The 17,973-nt window shown below is 40.4% G+C and overlaps 1 protein-coding gene and 1 pseudogene across 41 annotated transcripts in view; one reads left to right on the forward strand and one right to left on the reverse strand.

Annotated features, from left to right (window-relative positions):
- LOC149749949 (uncharacterized) lies at positions 1-1,040 on the reverse strand (annotated as a pseudogene). Its single transcript, XR_016391881.1, has 2 exons — positions 607-1,040; positions 1-266 (listed from the first exon to the last, which is right to left on the reverse strand). The product of XR_016391881.1 is annotated as an uncharacterized LOC149749949 (transcript).
- LOC149749950 (uncharacterized) overlaps positions 1-17,973 on the forward strand; it is a 63,838-nt gene continuing 45,865 nt past the window's right edge. For 5 of the 40 annotated variants that reach the window (XR_016391883.1, XR_016391884.1, XR_016391885.1 and 2 more), the window contains exon 1: positions 1-17,973. This exon is cut by the window's right edge and continues 34,037 nt beyond it. Coding sequence is in view for 2 of the 40 variants with exons in the window: in XM_089906455.1 (XP_089762581.1) it covers positions 2,456-2,583; positions 4,551-4,620; positions 5,968-6,039; positions 6,851-6,929; positions 15,354-15,376 (372 nt within the window). In the remaining 38 variants the exon portion in view is untranslated. The other 35 variants (XM_089906455.1, XM_089906456.1, XR_016391906.1 and 32 more) reach the window with 35 other exon arrangements.

The following is a 17,973-nucleotide window of genomic DNA, read 5'->3' on the forward strand; positions in this document are numbered from 1 at the left end:
TCAAAACAGATCTAATTCCTCAGCCAGCGCGGGTGCCTGTCCAAATCCAAGAGGGCTGTCGGCTCGGAAGGAACTTTCCCCAGTCCTAGGGTGGCCCCCGCGGAAGGTTTGGGTTTGCGGGAAGGGGGTTACTGTGGGATGGCGAAACCCCTCCGACAAGTTTTTCTTCTTTTCTTCGCCCCGACGCTGGGCGCGCGTCCTTGCTCGCAGCCGGAGGGATGAGCAGCCCCAGAGCTGAGCCCCAGGAAGGCTCGGGCTGCAGCAGTCTGAGGTCCGAAGGCAGGAAAAATGTATTGGGGAAAAAAAGAGAGAGAGAGAGGAAGAAGAAAGAAATGGGGAGGGAAAAGTCAGGCTGAAACCTATCGGGAGAGGGTTCCTCCTGGCTAAGGAGGAGGTGGCCCCAAGCCCCGCCGAGCCCCGGAGTTTGGTGGCGGAGGAGGCGCCGCCGCCGCCGCGCTCCCCCGCACTCCAGCTCCACACTTTGGGGAGGGAAGGCAGCTCGCAATTTGCCAGATCTGCCGCTGCATTCCACCCCCCCGCTTCCCTCCCCCTTGCTCCTCCAGGCGTCTCCCACCTTCCTCCCCGAAACCGGCAGCTAGCACCGACCTGTCCAATGGCTGCACTTTCCTCGGGGCTGGCAGAGGAGTCGCCGAGAGATTAAACCCGGGGAGCAAGGCAAGGGGGAGTGAGAGGGCAACTCCGGCCCGGCGTGCCCCCCGGCAGCCGGCGGCCTGGCGCGCCGGGAGAGGAGGCGAGAAAGCCAAGCTAGGAGGGGAGCGCCGGACGGCACCTCTGCGCTGCCCGGGCGCCATGCCCGCACCCGGCTCGCACCCCTGGCGGTCGGGCCAGCGGTGCCCGCACCCACCTGGCCCTGGGCCGCCTTCGCGCCCGCCTGCGGGGAATCGCGGCCCAGCGGCCGACCCTGCGGGCGCTCGCCGCCGGTGGGGTCTTCCTGGGCGCTACAGGGTTAATTACAGTTCGCCATTCCCGGGAGGGCGTGTGCGGCGGCGGCTGGGGTGTGAAGAAAGCAAACCTGAGCCCGTATTCGCTTACTGACCCTGCGAAGCCCCTTCGGACCCCCGGCCCGCCGGGCGGGTGGAGGAAGGTGGCGCGCGGCAGCTTGGACCCGCCGCTGCGGCTTTGTAAAGTGTCAGCGGGAGCGAAAGCGAGAGTTTAAGGAAACAGGAGGCCCACTGAATTTCCTACGGGGGCTTTAACAGGCTTTCGCTGGCTGGTTTGTTTTTGTTTTTTCAGCTCGCGGAAGTGCTTCAGCGTTAACCCTTTCCAGCCCTTTCAGTAAGTTTGCACCTTATTTCGCAGAGTTAACCTTATTTTAAAGGGGTAAATAAAAAAAAAGGAAGGAAAACAGCATATTGGTTAAAAAAGTACAGCTTCTAGAACCAGACTGGGCTAGAATTCCACCTCCCCCACGAAATAGCTATATGGCTTTGAGCAATATTCTTATTAGTGCCTCAGTTCCCCATCCATCAGGGGAGAATTGTAGTTATGCCCTTATAAGGTTGTTGTATTGGATTAAATGAGTTAACACTGAATAATTAAAGAATTGAGAACAGTGCCTGGCACAAAGTACATGACTTTATGCTTCTTAAATTAAAGAGAAGAGAGGGAAAGGAAGAGAGAGGGTGTCCTAAATCAATTGGAGAATCTGCTTCAGTGTTCTAAGAGCAAAATGTCCTGTTAGTCTATTCTTGTGCAGTCTTTTCCATGCTCTAAAAAATTTATGGGTGCCATCAATACCACCTTAATTTTGTCTCAATACCCACTGGAAGTGGATCCAGATAATCAAACTACTCTTGCCAATTTGATGCCGAAAGAATGCCTTTCTCATGGTTCCTTAGCTGTTGAGCAGAAGAGAAACAGGAAGTGTAGCATGTTTTCCTCAATCCAATATTCAATTTGCTATTGATTTTGGAATATATAAACTCGTCATGGATACACACTTTTTAATGCTACTTTCTCTCTCCTGAGCTTTTCCCCAACCAGTTGATTTCTCCCTCCTCACCTTACTTAGAAAACCTGGTTCTTTTACTTATGCCTAACCAAGAGTTAAGTTCTATGTAACATTACATCCAAAGTTGAGTACCTGAGATACTTATCTATTTAACAGTAAGTTGGAAAAATGAATCTTCCTATCAAAATCTTATTGTGATTTAATTAACGTCGATTTTTTTTGTCTGTATCCCTACTGACCTCACTTACTTCACGAATCCTTGCAGAAAGCTTCCTAAAACGTTCAGTACAGCTCCATTTCCCATTTATATGCAAAATTACGGGGACCCGGGAGGAGCCATTTCAAGAAAGCATCTCTTCTTTGGTCTGGAATATTTACCTCCCCTTTCACAGTAGAAAAACGGGTGTTTCCTGTTTCTCTGAGAAGAAACAAGTCCCTGCCTCTCCCTGGTATCATTTTCTTTCTTTTTTCCTTTATTATTATATGTGCAAATTAGCAGTGCTTATTTTCTTGTTTGTTGTCAGCAATGCTTTGCCCTCCTCATTGAAGCTTTATACCTCAAGTGGAAATTTGATGCCAAAAATTGAAAGGGAGTCAAGTGGTAATTCAGAGTAAGTCTGAAGAGGCTTTTATGTATTTTGTCTCTCTCACTGGTCCTGTTTCATTTTACTCATATCTTAATCTTATTCTGAAGAGCTGTCCACATAGAAAATACTTTAGTATGGGAGAAGATGCAGGTAAGCAAGAATCAATCATGCACGATGATTTAGTGCTCAGAACTAAGTAAGAAAGAACAAAATAAAGTTAGGCTTTGGTACATTGCCTTAAATGTCAGCCAGTAATTATTTGTAAAAAAAAAATGATTTTTCCTTTACATTACAGCAAGTAACAACTAAAATGTATGTAGGATGGTATGTTCAGAGTGAAATGGAAGGTTCATTACTCATATAAAATCCTGGCTAATTAAAAGTAGTATACTTTGTGGCCTAAATGATCTAAGTTTGCCATATATGTTTCACCACAGAATAATCTATTTCACTTTCATGGAGAGAAATTAAGATGTCTCTGTGGAAAAAGTTTCATCTTCCATCTGACTAAAGAGAAGAGTTATAATGAGTGAGCTTTGTTTCTATTTACTATAGTTGTAAGAACTGAATCGCTGGGGGCTTTTTGTTTGTTTTTTACTCACTGGGTTAATTTTAGCTAACCTCTCAAGGAACAAATGAATCAGGAATCACAAAGGAGCAGCACTTGAGTTCCTTGTCCATGACAAAGGTCTGGAATTCACTGAACACCCTCCTTTACTATCTTAAGATTGTATATCAGAATCATTTTCACCAACAGAGAATTTTGGGCTGACATTAGCACCTGAGCTAAAGTCTGCACAGATTTCAAACCTGTTCGCAACCCCTTATCTACACCAACCTTCAAAGGCATTTCTACACATTCCAAGTGCAATACTACCTGCATAAAGGTAATTACAATTACCCATCTCATCCCACCTCCAACTCTATCATCTCTCCCAAATTGAAACTTGGCTAACAGGATACTCAAGAAACCATCATGCTCATTTTGAAAAAACTGAGATGTAATACAGGCTGTGGAGTACTTAGTATTTACTGTAATCTATTATTATTTTAGGAAATAGTTTTTGTCCATTTTAATAGAATTTGTTAAAACTTTCTATAATTGCTGTCAAGTAAAGGGAAATTGCTAGTAGTGGACCGCTTTTATTCAGTCCTAATCTAATATTATGACCTTTTCCTCTAGGTCTAAGGCATTTCCTCTTCCTCATTTAATAGGGCTATTTTTTTTTTACCTCTGGTACTCAATTACAAGACTCATTCCCTCATCTTGGCTGACTTCTGCTTTCAGAATCAACCAAGATTTCATTATACTATTGATGGATATTTCAGCCTTTTGCTCTTTCATAATCTTAAGTAAAAATTTTATGAATAGAGTGTTTTGAATGAAATAAGCATTAAAAAAAATTACATAACAGCTAATATCACTCTGTTTACAGGGACATTTAGCATGCAAGAATACTTAATGCCTTTTATCCTCATATCAATAGTGCATTTACTATTTAGATGAAATTAAAATATAATTATATTTGCCTCTTTCCTAATGAAATAACATATTGCATTAAAATAGCATACATGTTTATACTGTCTTCTTTGTGAATCTTAATAAGCTAAAGTTTTTTTGACCGGTAAATAGCAAAGTACAAAAAATGTGCAGCTCAAAATAGTAAAAACAAATTCTTAACATGGAACTGTACACTCCTGTATGATCAGGCCGCTCAGTATGGCTCTCCTCTGGCTCTTTGTACATCCCCGCTCAACCAGTCCCTGCTTCACCTACTCAGGTGAACAGTACTTGCCCCCCACCCAGCTAGTGATTGTTCTAATCCTTTGGCTCCACCTGCTATTTTATTAAAGGGAAACATCTGCCCTCATGATGGTTGTTAACCTGAGGGGCTGTGAGGGACACGCCCCAGCTGGTTTCCCTGGTAACTGATGAGCCAACCTGACATCAATTCCCCCTATAAATGGAAGCCTCCTTCTTCCCCAAGCAGTAAAGATGGCTGCTGTGGCTTGTCTGCTGTACGCGTGGGGCATTGCACCGGGACCCTCTATTTCAGACAGGTAAGATCCCCTATCCAATATTACTGATCTCTGTCACTGTCTCAAGGCTCTTTCTTCAGTGTCCAGGCTGTGCAGCTACAATACAAGGCTTGCAGCCTGCAGAGTGCAGCACAACAGTTGGTGAGCAACTCAGGGCACCAGGGAAACTCCCACGAGCACTGAGATTTGGGAAGTAAGAACAGGGAATGGACACTTGTGGAGTTAGTCCTGGGGTGGCTGTCCACTAGCATGTGGGGCCCCAGAGTTGTGAGAGGTAATCCCGAGGTGGCCATCCACTAGTGTGGACGTGCCCCGTGGCAGCTGTCTACCATGAGAGATATATTTCTCTTCCATTTATGTTGATAATAGCCTATTAACCTCAGAGTCTCTTTCAAGTTTAAGAGTAGCAGCCCCGTGCTCGTGGTTCATCTTGGCTGCACAGGGATGGCTGGTGAATACAGACAGAACACAAGGACCTGGATTATCTACAAAATACAGGCATACCCCTGACCCACTGCCCCTAAACAATTACAGACACAGGCTTTAGGGATAATAACTCAGGAACAGGCTTGTAAATTAGACATGGCCAGTTACCCAGGTTTGGCTGGGGCCTGTGACAATGGCAAAAAGATAAGACTAACCTATTTTGGTCATAGCTATGGCCACGGTCAGAGCAACGATACAGTGTGAGCGAACAGCTATACGCAGTCTACAATGCATTACAGCAGGTGGAAAACATTATAAAAGGCCTACGTAAGTCATCGAGCAATGCAAAAACCCACTATTCAGGGTCTAGGAGAGCTGTGCATGACATACAGGACTCCCATCGACATTGATAGTGACCAAGGAACCCACTTTACCCACCAAAAAGTTCAGGAATGGGCCTCTAAAAATGACATATGCTGGTATTTCCACCTGCCCTACAACTCCACTGCTGCTGGGCTAACTGAAAGGATGAAAGGACTACTTAACAATTGAGATGTGAAATCTATAACCAAACATTCCAGGAGCAATCATCCCAGTGCCTATGCCAGGTTAATCCAGAAACAACTAGTCAACACCATCTGAGTTCAACTGGTGACCACCAAAGGACCGCTGCCGATTATAGGTCAGGACAATGACTCACTTTTGTCCTTGCCACAGAATCTACCCCCCGAGAAACACATTATAAAATCGCCCTGGGACTGGCAAGTAAGTCCTCAGTAGTTTGGGTTTGCCGCCCTGTGTGGGGAATAGAATTAGGGACTTACAGATCTCACCTGTCTTCTACCCGGCCCCACCTAAGACTACTAAGGTAATTAATCCGGGCCCCATAATGCAGAAAAGCACCATTATTTTAACCTGTGGTCTGTTACTCCGCCTCTCCAGTATTTGACATCAACTGTGCAGACTGGGTGTGGACAGGTGGTGTGGCACTGCAGGCCACGACAAAAACCACAGGTAGGTACGGTATTATCTCAGAATGCTGTTACTGCTTGTATTTTGCTTAATGGTCATGATCCCTGTATTGTGCCTGTTAAATACCTTACATTTCATCTCTCATCTAAGTGGAGGGAATCTGTTAGTGGGCTAGGTAACAACGATGGCCTCACTGCCAAATGAATTTGATTGCAGGGTCTATGGCAACATGCCGTTGTCGTCCTCCTGTGGACGTCCATGAAAAATTGAGCCAGTAAGTGACTGGCTCCAAAGTTTGCCCACCGCTTAGACTCTGTGTTGTCTCTGTGGTATTTGGTTGCAGTGCACCTCTACACACCTGACCTAGGTATACTGTGGAAGGGGGTGGACCAAGACGGTAAAGGTGGTGTGGGGTATGTAGGGTGGAGTGCATGCTCAAGCCACTCAAGATGGCTGTTCTCTTGCTTTTTCTCCATCCCCCTCGTCGACCAGTCCCTACTTCACCTACACTCTACTTATACGAACTTGCTTGCCCTCTCCCCCAGCTAGTGATTGTTCTAATCCTTAGGCCAGAAAGCTCCGCCTGCTAGTTTATTAAAGAGAAACATCTGCCCTTGTGATGCTCATTAACCTGAGGGGCTATAAAGGACATGCCCAGGCTGCTGGTTTCCCTGGTAACTGATGAACAAACCTGACGTCAATTCCCCCTATAAATGGTAGCCTCCTCCTTCCCTGAGTAGTGAAGATGGCTGCCCTTTCCTGTCTGCTGTACACGGTGGGGTATTGCTCCAGGACCCTTTGTTTCAGACGTGCAAGATCCCCTATCCAATATCGTTCTCGTTGCCATTTTCAGGCTCTTTCTTCAGTCTCGGGGCTGGGCAACTACAAGGTGTACAGGCCTACAGGGTGCAGCCTAGCAACACCTAAAAAGGGTAAGGGCATTACCTGACATTTCTTTTCATGTAGCAACGATGTATACTACAAACAGACCTTATTCCTCAATTATACTCAAAGATAAATTCAACTCCTGCATTTTGCTAAAAAGGAAAATAGGCAAGTACTCAGCAAGCACTTAGTGAATTAATAAATGAAATGTATTAAGGAATATGCTGCACAATACCTAATATGGAACACTCAGAAAAGTTCTGAAAATGCTGGTTGCTGTGGACATTGTCAACCGAGATTTTTCTGAACTGATGAAAAAATGTCTGAACCGGGCTTCCCTGGTGGCGCAGTGGTTGAGAGTCTGCCTGCCGATGCAGGGGACACGGGTTCGTGCCCCGGTCCAGGAAGATCCCACATGCTGCGGAGCGGCTGGGCCCGTGAGCCGTGGCTGCTGGGCCTACGCGTCCGGAGCCTGTGCTCCGCAACGGGAGAGGCCACAACAGTGAGAGGCCCGCGTACCGCAAAAAAAAAAAAAAAGTCTGAACCACAGGAAATAGGTTTCACAGAAGCTGTGCTTCTGCAGAGCCCCTAGTGGAGGCTATTATTCCTAGCACAGATCATGGGCCTTGTGTTAACTGCTGAAGTGCTCTGCACCACATGTCACCACATGACTAATATTCAACCCTGATGGCTTCTACTGCATTTCCTTCCCTCACCTTGCATTCATCTTTTCTTTTTCTCTAGATTTCCTCTTCTTCCTCTTCACCATATGAATTTTTTATTGATATATAATTGACATAGCCCTAGACTCGTTTAAAGCATACAATTCAGTGGATTTTAGTATACTCATAGGACCATCTAATTCCAGAACCATTTTCATCACCCCAAAATACCTCACACCCATTAGCAGTTACTCCCCATTCCCCTCCCCTGCAGACTCTGGCAACCACTAATCTACTTTCTGTCTCTATGGATTTGCCTATTCTGGATCCCTCACATGAAAAGAATCATATGACATGTGACTTTGGGTCTGACTTCTTTCATTTACCATGTTTTCAAGGTTCATCCATGCTGTAGCATGTATCAGTACTGTATTCCTTTTTATTGCCGAATAATATTCCATTGAATGGATATACACTACATTTTATATATTCAGCAGTTGATGGACATTTGAGTTGTTCCCACATTGGGGCTATTATGAATAATGATGCTATGAACATCATGTACAACTTGCACAATATATGTGGATACATGGATGATACAGTGACTCTTTAACTCTGTGAGGAAATGACAAACTGTCTTCCATAATGGCTACACCTTTTTTGCATTCTTGGCAATGTATGAGGGGCCCAATTTCTTCTCATCTTCACTGACATTTGTTATTTCCCATTTTAAAAAAATTATAGCTATCCTGGTTGGTGTGAAGTGGTATCACATTGTGGTTTTGATTTATATTTCCCTCCTGACTATTGATATTGAACATCTTTTCAGGTGCTTACTGGGCATTTGTGTATCTTCTCTGGAGAACTGCCTATCCAAACCCTCTGCTCCCTTTGTTTTTTGTTTTTTTTTTGCGGTACGCGGGCCTCTCACTGTTGTGGCCTCTCCCGTTGCGGAGCACAGGCTCTGGACGCGCAGGCTCAGCGGCCATGGCTCACGGGCGCAGCCAATCCGCGGCATGTGGGATCTTCCCAGACCGGGGCACGAACCCGTGTCCCCTGCATCGGCAGGCAGACTCTCAACCACTGCGCCACCAGGGTAGCCCCCTTTGCTCCTTTTTAACTGGGTTGTTTTTTTCATTATTGAGATATAAATGTTCATATATTCTGAACACTAGCTCTTGTCAGATATATGAATTGCAAACATTTTCTGCCATTGTATGCATTGCCTTTTTACTTTCTTGGTAGTCTTTTCATGCACATCTTTTAAAAATTCTGATTAAATACAATTTAAATATATTTCTTTGTTTCTGCTTTAGGTACCATATATAAGAAACCCGTGCCTAATTTAAGGTCACAAAGATTTACACCCCTGTTTTCTTCTAAGAGTTTTATAGTTTTAGCTCTTAAATTTTTTTAGGTTTCCAATTCATCTTGTTTAAATATTTGTATTCAGTGTGAGGAAGGGGACCAAAATTATTCTTCTGTATGTGGATATGCAGTTGTCTCAGCCATTGTGGACAAAATTATTTTCTCATTGAATGAACTTCGCATCATTGTTGAAAATCAATTGGCCATAGACTGGTTTATATCTGGGCTCTTAATTCTATCACATTGATCTATATGTGTATCCTAGTGCCAGTAGCAAGCTATTTTGGTTACTGGGCAAAAATAGTAGTTGGAATTTTGACAGGGATTAAATTTACTCTGTAGATTAACTTGGAGACTTCTGCCATCTTAACAATAAGAAATCTTGAAAACCTTGCAATCCATTTAAATGCAATGTCTTTCCATTTATCTAGGTCTTTAATTTCTTTCAAAATGGTAGTTTTCAGTGTACTATCCTTGTACTACTTTTGTTACATATATTCCTAAGTGTTTTTTATGCTATTATAAGTGGAATTTTTAAATTTCACTTCTGAATTGTTCATGGCTAGCATATTAATTTGCTGTGGCTGCCAAAACAATATCACATGCTGAGTAGCTTAAAAAACAAATTTTCTTAGTTTTGGAAACTGATCAAAGTGTCAGCAGGTTTGGTTTCTTCTGAGGCCTCTCTCCTTGGTTTGCGTATAGCTACCTTCTCTAAGTGTCCTCACATAAACTTGGCTCTCTGTGAGTGCATCCCTGAAGTCTCTCTTTATGTCCAAATTTTCTCTTATTAAGGACACCAATCAGATTGGATTAGTGCCTACACTAACAGCCTCACTTTAATATATCCTCTTTAAAGAACTGATCTCCAAATAACAGTAACATTCTGAGGTACTATTTATTAGGGCTTCAACATATGAATTTGGAGGGCATACAATTCAGCCAGTAACAACTGGTATAGAGAAACACAAATGATTTTTTGCTTATTAGTCATGTATTCTGCAACCTTGCTGAACTCATTAATTCTAATAGTTTCTTAATATGTATGGGTTCTATAGTTTTCTATACGTAAGATCACGTTATCTGCAAATATAGTTCAACATCTTTATTTTGAATATGACTGGCCTTTTTTTTTTTTTTTTTTTGTCTGATTACCCTGACTAGAACCTCTAGTACAATGTTGAATAGAAGTGTTGAGAGTGGATGTCTTGTCTTGTCTTGTTCTTAGAGGGAAAGCTTTAGTTCTTTCATCATTAAGTGTAATGTTAGTTGTCAGTTTATCATTGATGCCCTTTATCAGGTTGAGCAAGGTACCTTCTGTTCCTGGATTGAGTGTTTTTTTTATCATGAAGGGATGTTGGGTCAAATTCCTTTTTCTACATCTACCAATATGAGTGTGCATTTTTCCCTTTATTCTATTGGTATAGTATATTGATGAACAAACCTTGCGGTCATGATATAAATTCCACTTGGTAATGGGATATACTCCTTTTACTAAGCTTCTGAATTCAATTTTCTAATATTTTTGGAGAATTATAGCAACCATACTGCTAAGAGATACTGATCTGTATTTCTTGTGATATTGTCTTTTGTCTAATTTTGGTATCGGGATAAAACTAGCCTCATTAAGTTAGGAAGTATTCCCTCTTCTATTTTTTTTGAACAATTTGAAGAATCCGTATTCTTTAAACATTTGGTAGAACTTGCCAGTGAAGTCATTTGGATCTGGGTTATTCTTTGTGGAAAGCTATCTTGATCACTAATTAGTGATTCATACCACTGTGTTCAGAAAAAGATTTCAATATTTTAAAATTTACTGAGAATTGTTTGGTGAACCCATCTAGTAAATTTTTCAAGCGGTTATTATACTTTTCAACTCCAGAATTTTTATTTGGTTCCTTTTTATAATTTCTATTTCCTAATCGACATTTTCTATTTGAGATACCATTTCATAATTCATAAAAACTCATTTGGGCAGTTTCCTTTAGCTCTTTTGAACATTACTTAAAACAGCTGATTTGAAGTTTTGTTTTCATCTAGTGAAACATCTGCACTTCCTCTGATTGTTTCTATTGATTGCTTTTTCCCCATGCGTGGGCTATTCTTTTCTGCTTCTTGGCAAACTTCTTTTTTTGCAAACTGAACATTTCAAATAATGTGACAACTCTGTAAATCAGATGATATCCTCTACCCAGGGTTTGTTGTTGCTGTTTTCTATAGCCACTGCTGTTTGTTTAGTGGTTTTCCTGTACTAATGTGAAATCTGTATTCTTTGTCACATGTGGCCACTTAAGTCTCTACTTGGTTGGCCTCGCAGTTGCTGATTAGGTTTCCTTAAAGGACTGGAACCGAATTTTCTGTCTTTGCTGAGGGGCTTGTGTGTATGTTGTATGCTTTCAACATTCAGCCAGATTTTCACCTCCACTGTAAGTTCCCACTTTCTGCTGACCATGGCCTTATGGTCAGCCAAAGATGAGGCACTGTAGTCTTCTAAGGTCTTTCCTCAGCAGGCACATAGCTCTACACACGCATGTGGCCTTCTAGATTCCCAGCAATATATGTCCGAGTTTTGAAGAGCCACTATAGGCATCTCATTCTTCAGGTTTTCCTTAAGATTTCTGGTTAATCTGTGTTCCCCAATAGTTATCAATCTTCCCAGGCAGCTGCAAAGATAAAGCACTTGACTAATTGTTTTCACTGCAACGTAAGGAAGAAGGCTTTTAGTATAGGGTGTGTTCCAAGTCAGCCTTGAAAGTGGGTCTTCCAGGGACCCTTCAGACAGGTAAAATAATGACCATACTTTGGAAATAAGGCTTTGAAAGAGATCCAGTTCTACTCGCTCACTACTGTAGATGCCATTCTGCACCGGGAATGCAGAATGTTACCTATTACAGCTACAACTGAGCTGGAGAGCAGCATAGGGCTAGAACATGATAAAATGCCCAAAAGCTCACTGTTCTTGAGAGTCAACCATTTTTCTTGCATTAATACTCCTTGGGTTGCTGCAAGCCTTTGTTTAATTTCCAGAATTCTGAAAAGATTTTTCTGATAACTTTGCCAATTGCTTTTATGGAAGAACAAATGTTCAGAGGTCCTTCCTCTACTATTTTTGCTGACATCCACCCCTGCTTTTTTAAAAACAGTCTGAAAACTTTGGGGATTAGGAGGGTAATAAATCTGAAAGAATTAGAGAATCACAGGAAGAAAAATATGTAAAGTTTAAAATATCTAATTCTTTGAAAATGTAGAAGAGAACAGTAACATTTGTATATTTTAAGAAGTTTAAGAGACTTACAAAATATACTGGTTCTCTCACTTTTAACACACTTCACTTTTAAAAATTTAACATGTCAGCATAAAATATTCATATATTTAAACTCATTAACCTCATGAAGCTTGCTCCTACCTAAAACAGCTTTGTCATCTATTCCTCGGTGCCCCTTTGTATAATTTTTAACTAACGAGTTATTCACTTTTAATCTTTAAAATAGAAATAAACAACGTACATGTAAGTTGACTTGTTAGGAATCTCAGCATATAATTCGACTGAACTTATTTTCTCACTTGTCTTTTTCTGAAGTTCTTTGTAAACAAATCTGTTTCAACTGATTCATGTCTGTTCAGTCTTAACAAGTAAACAGAAAGAATGCAGTATAATATTCTGTATTTCTTAAAAGTAGAATTTTCCTTAAATGTCTTCATATGCAAATGTTGACTAAAATGAGTCATTAAAATGATCAATTACATTAGATAACAACTATTTTACTGCTAATTGATATTGATCTTAGCCCACTATTTTGTGCTTCTCAACATCCTTTCTAGCTCGATTTCACCGATTTCACCGTGTCCCTGAAGTGACACTAAGATCCCAAATGGACTCCCAAATGTTTCAAGGTCTCTAACCTCCTTTTGTAAAAAACTGTGGTATACTGGGCTTCCCTGGTGGCGCAGTGGTTTAGGGTCCACCTGCCGATGCAGGGGACACGGGTTCGTGCCCCGGTCCGGGAAGATCCCACATGCTGCGGAGCGGCTGGGCCCGTGAGCCATGGCCGCTAAGCCTGCGCGTCCAGAGCCTGTGCTCCGCAACGGGAGAGGCCACAACAGTGAGAGAGGCCCGTGTACCGCAAAAAAAACCCCAAAAAGAACCCCCCAAATGCTGCATGAAATTTAACTTTTACCTGATTTTTTTTTCATGTTAATATACTGTATGAAAATCTATTCACATTAAGATTCATAACACATACCGAAGGTAATATGTCCTTTATGGCACTGATTTTTATGGCACTGGTTGTTTGCAATAAGCATGTTTTGTATCCTGTTAGTCTACTTTTAGCCTTTATTCTAACATGGGCTTCGCTGTCACTTGTTTCAGAATTTCCCTGGAAATCTGGCTTGCCCCTTAAGGTCTCCTTTGCCTCCTTAAATATTACTTTTCTTTTCTAACTAGAAATTGTATTTTCATTTCTAGTTTCTTTTTTCTTCTCCAATAAGAAAATACCGTATAGTGAATCAACTCTAAACACATTACTGCTAGGAGGAAAAATTAATAACACAATTACAGATAATGTACTATTTAAATTTGAGAAAAGTTAATAGGTTACCACAAGTACAACACAAGGAATGAAGTCCAACCCTCACATGGGATGTGGATGATTAAAATCAACATATACAAGAGGCAGGATTGCTCACGCAGTGTGATGCAAAAGCTTGAGAAGTGAAAGGGTGTGGTGAAAACTCAGCTGTACAGTCAAATGAAACTTGATGGCTCCAGCAAGTTTCCACACGCACACATAAACAGGCTAATGTCAACCACAGTCATCTGAGGGATTCTTAACTGTGCCCCTTTTTTGGTCAGAATAAACCCAAAATTCAGGAGATCATATTCACTTCACATGAACCCTCGGCAGATCTGGACTCAAATTTTTAAAGACTATTTTTGTTGCTTGTTAAATACTGTAAAAGTTCTATTATATTAGAGGGATCAGTAGACAAATACATAGGAAGCTAGTTCAGAGTAATCTGATGAGCAATCCTCATTTTAATGGAAATGAAGTTTAAAGTAGCTTTCAAAGAGTTGATGGAAATGGTATGGTCAAGTTGGATATGACTCCTTTCACAATGTTTTAAAACCAAGTGGCTCTAGCCAGCATCTTTAAAGAGAGGAAGATGCAAATATCCCGTGTTACAAAGGACCAACTCTGCCATTTAAAATTTTAACCCTCAAACAAATATTCCTATAGCAAACATATTATGGTATTAACATTCCTTATAACATATCACAATAAGTTGCCAGGACAGTCTAACTTTAGTTCATAATACTGAAAGTATTTATTTCAAAAAAGATTGTCGAAAGAAACATAATCATTATTACATATTAAATGCATACCTAAAAATATCCTATTAATTAAAGTGCAAAGGACATAACATGGAAATACATGGGATAATATTGTGTTGCTAATAATAAGACATAAACTACAAGAGCAACTAAAGTAATCTTCAAGTCATACTGTCCACTTTTAGATTTCCTGCATATGCCTGTTGAGTTTGCCAGAGTAAGGAACTTTCAGATATATATAATTTTGTTGCCATTGTACTTTTGTGGTAGAACATCAGTATTTAATTGTGGTTGATTCATTGAAATACACAATATTTATTGAAATTCTGCAGAAAAGTGAAGGAACATTCAAATTTAGGTATTCTGTGACCCACTTAAAATGACAGAAATCACAGGATAATTTGTATTAAAAAGCAAATGAATGCTTTAGAATCTTCTAGAACATCAAAAAAACTTTAATAAATGCTAATGTGCTATTGTTAATGAATGCCTTTTGTACATAACTGGAAAAGTCTATTAGTTTCTTTTGATACTTAGAGAATTTCATTTATTATTAAAGAATCCAATAATCCATTTTTTCCTAGCTCTACAGAATTTGGTCTGACATATTTTACTACCTGTGTGCATTCTCTCCTGATTTAATTCTAGTTGTCCTGATTAAATCATCCATCATTTTTAGGAAGATTTTTCTCCTTATTGACTTTTTGGTACTGCCTCAGTAGTTTTAGCTATTTGCTACTTTCTCTTCCCAATATGTCACTTTGAAAATATTACTGTTACTTTCTTATATTAAATTTTCTAATAGCATTTTAGTTTCAGTTCATTTTTCTATTTCTTATCCTTCATGCTTTTCATGTCTCTGGATTTCTATATCTACTTGGGACCTTCAATTAAATGAGCATCTTCTCCAAAGAAGAAATCTTACCCCTATATTGTCAATATATAGCTTGAAAATATTCCATAAACCCTAAATCCGGTGACACCTAGAAGTACGAGTTTTCTAATGTATTAGATTTAGATGATCATTAGCTACTTTTTCTTTAATGAGCTACAAAATGTTTTGCATTGATCCTGAAAAGACCAATTAAACTTTCCATTTTGTGCAGAAATAGACACCACCAAAGAATGATTCCAGAGAGAGGACAGAAAGATAGAGAAATCATCATCAAATGACAGTCATGGAGTTAACAACCACGTGATGATCTTTCTTCATTTCAAGTGATAACCCAGAGTCCTAGCATCATGAACTAGCCTCATGACTTGTGGAGTCAATCTTGTAAAGCTGTTAAGTTGGGTCATAGATTAATAATGGCAACCTGAATCAGTATCTGAACTTTCATTTGAAACATGATGGTACTTAACAGAAATGTGATTCTCAACAGAATGAGCGTGTTCATATTTCTTGCAGGGCTGTGAGGGATGTTTGGGGAAACGGAGGCTGTGTAGAAAAAATTGATGTTATAGTTTTGTATGTGGGAAACAAAAGTCTACCTGTTAAAACACAAACTACAAAAAATAACATCTTCTCAGCTAATGGGAATATAAAAAAGTTCATGATCCTTAACTGGAGCTGAGGTGCAGAGGGCACACACTGGCAGGGGTGTTAACAATCTTCATGAGAAGTGAGATTTTTATGTTATGGAGGACATGAAATGAAGCAGAAAATATTAGTGTTGTATAATGACTAATCCAGTGTTGTCACTCAAGTGTGTGTTCAAATCAACATTTGAGTAACTTTGGGCTACTATCAAAGCAAGAATTAGACTTAGTGATATTTAAAAATCCATAATTATTGCCATCATTATGGGAAGTCCCACAAATTACCAATCATCAATTTAAAAAGAAGTCTCACAAAATATACAATAGATGTGCATATCTGACATTAAAGTGTACTTTAAAGAAGCTGGATAGAACACATCTTAGATGTGACAATAGCCCCTAAAGCAGGGCCACTCCTTGAACTAGCTCCATCAGGATCACCAACTATGCTTGTTTTGTATGCATTTCTGATCCACACCCCTGCCTGGTGATTCTCACTCAATGAGTCTGAGTTGGGGTGGAACGTGGGAAACAGATTTAGGTGATTAAACGGCTCAAGTCATCCTAACACCATACTTTGAGAACACTGTCCTAGAGTACAGGAATGACAGAGACGTTTCATCATACATGTATGTATAAATGCATTTTATTTTTACTATCTCTCAATTTTTCATGGTGACAGCAAAATTAAAAGGAAGTAAACCTCTACAAAATAATACATGCTTTTTTTTTTTTTTTTTTTTTTTTGCGGTACGCAGGCCTCTCTTTGTTGTGGCCTCTCCCGTTGCGGAGCACAGGCTCCGGACACGCAGGCCCAGCGGCCATGGCTCACAGGCCCAGCCGCTCCACAGCATGTGGGATCTTCCCGGACCGGGGCACGAACCCGTGGCCCCTGCATCGGCAGGCGGACTCTCAATCACTGCGCCACCAGGGAAGCCCCAATACATGTTTTTTTAAAAAGTCTTCTCTAACATGTAAATTTCTGCAGTTTTATGAGATTAGAAAGTAAGATGTATTAATTAAAAATTATAAAGCACATTCCTCTATGATTAAATCAGTTTACATAATGAGGTTGTAATTCAGAATTTAGAGGGCTTCCCTGGTGGCGCAGTGGTTGAGAGTCCGCCTGCCGATGCAGGGGACACGGGTTCGTGCCCTGGTCCGGGAAGATTCCACATGCCGCGGAGCAGCTGGGCCCGTGAGCCATGGCCGCTGAGCCTGCGCGTCCGGAGCTTGTGCTCCGCAACGGGAGAGGCCCCAACAGAGAGAGGCCTGCGTACCAAAAAAAAAAAAAAAATTTAAAAGTAGTAGTCAAGTTGAGGACAAGCCCGTCTCATTAAATAGTTCCTCCTTGGTTATGAGTTAATAATCAGAGCTTAAATCCTTTTGATTCTAAAACAAGTTGCACTTACAGGGCCTTTTAGAGAGATTTGTGATAACTCCTCTCCTTGTTTCATTGATCAGAATAAGTTTAAAATATATGGGGCAGTTCATTTTTCACGTTTTTACTATTTTAAAGAGAATTTCTATCTGGGAAAATTAGCCCTTTAATTACCAATACAACCTCTCATTGTGTGTGTATTCTACAGACAGACATCTATTTATTGCTCATTTCTACACAAAAATTATTGAAATTAATAAACCATGTTTGTAGCTTTATCTGAGAAGATAGTACAAGTTTTCTTGTGAGATGTAAGAAAACATTCTGTTTCTAGCATTGCACAAATACTACTGTTTAGCCTTACAGACTTTTGCTTATCTAAAATACATTACAGGAATTCAAAATTACTGCCTTTTCAATGGCAATAATTTATACCTTGTGGTTCTTACATAAATTATATTATCTAAAAATTTGTGTGGAAATATTAGGATTGCCCAGAGTAAAACAATTGTGCTTCCAAAAAAATCAAAATGACTGTTTCAATGAAAACTGATAGTGTCATATATGCAAATTAGAATGTAAAAGGTATTAAAAAGTTACAGACCTTGACAAAATTTTATAGTTGAAAGTTTTTATTCGGTGAGTCTATTATGTCAAACTTCTGGATTTTTGATATCCTACAAACAGGAATGAATCTTTATACTCATAACTGAGTTATGTTCTGTTTAAGTAGAGGATATGCCCAAATTATGACCAAGCTTGACAAAGGGATCTATTCTCAAAACTAGATTGGAAAGTTGCCACTG

Source organism: Delphinapterus leucas, chromosome 2 (assembly GCF_059928025.1).
Source record: "Delphinapterus leucas isolate spDelLeu-1000000601 "Yukka" chromosome 2, BTC_Dleu_Yukka2, whole genome shotgun sequence".
In the NCBI taxonomy this organism is placed as follows: domain Eukaryota; kingdom Metazoa; phylum Chordata; class Mammalia; order Artiodactyla; family Monodontidae; genus Delphinapterus; species Delphinapterus leucas.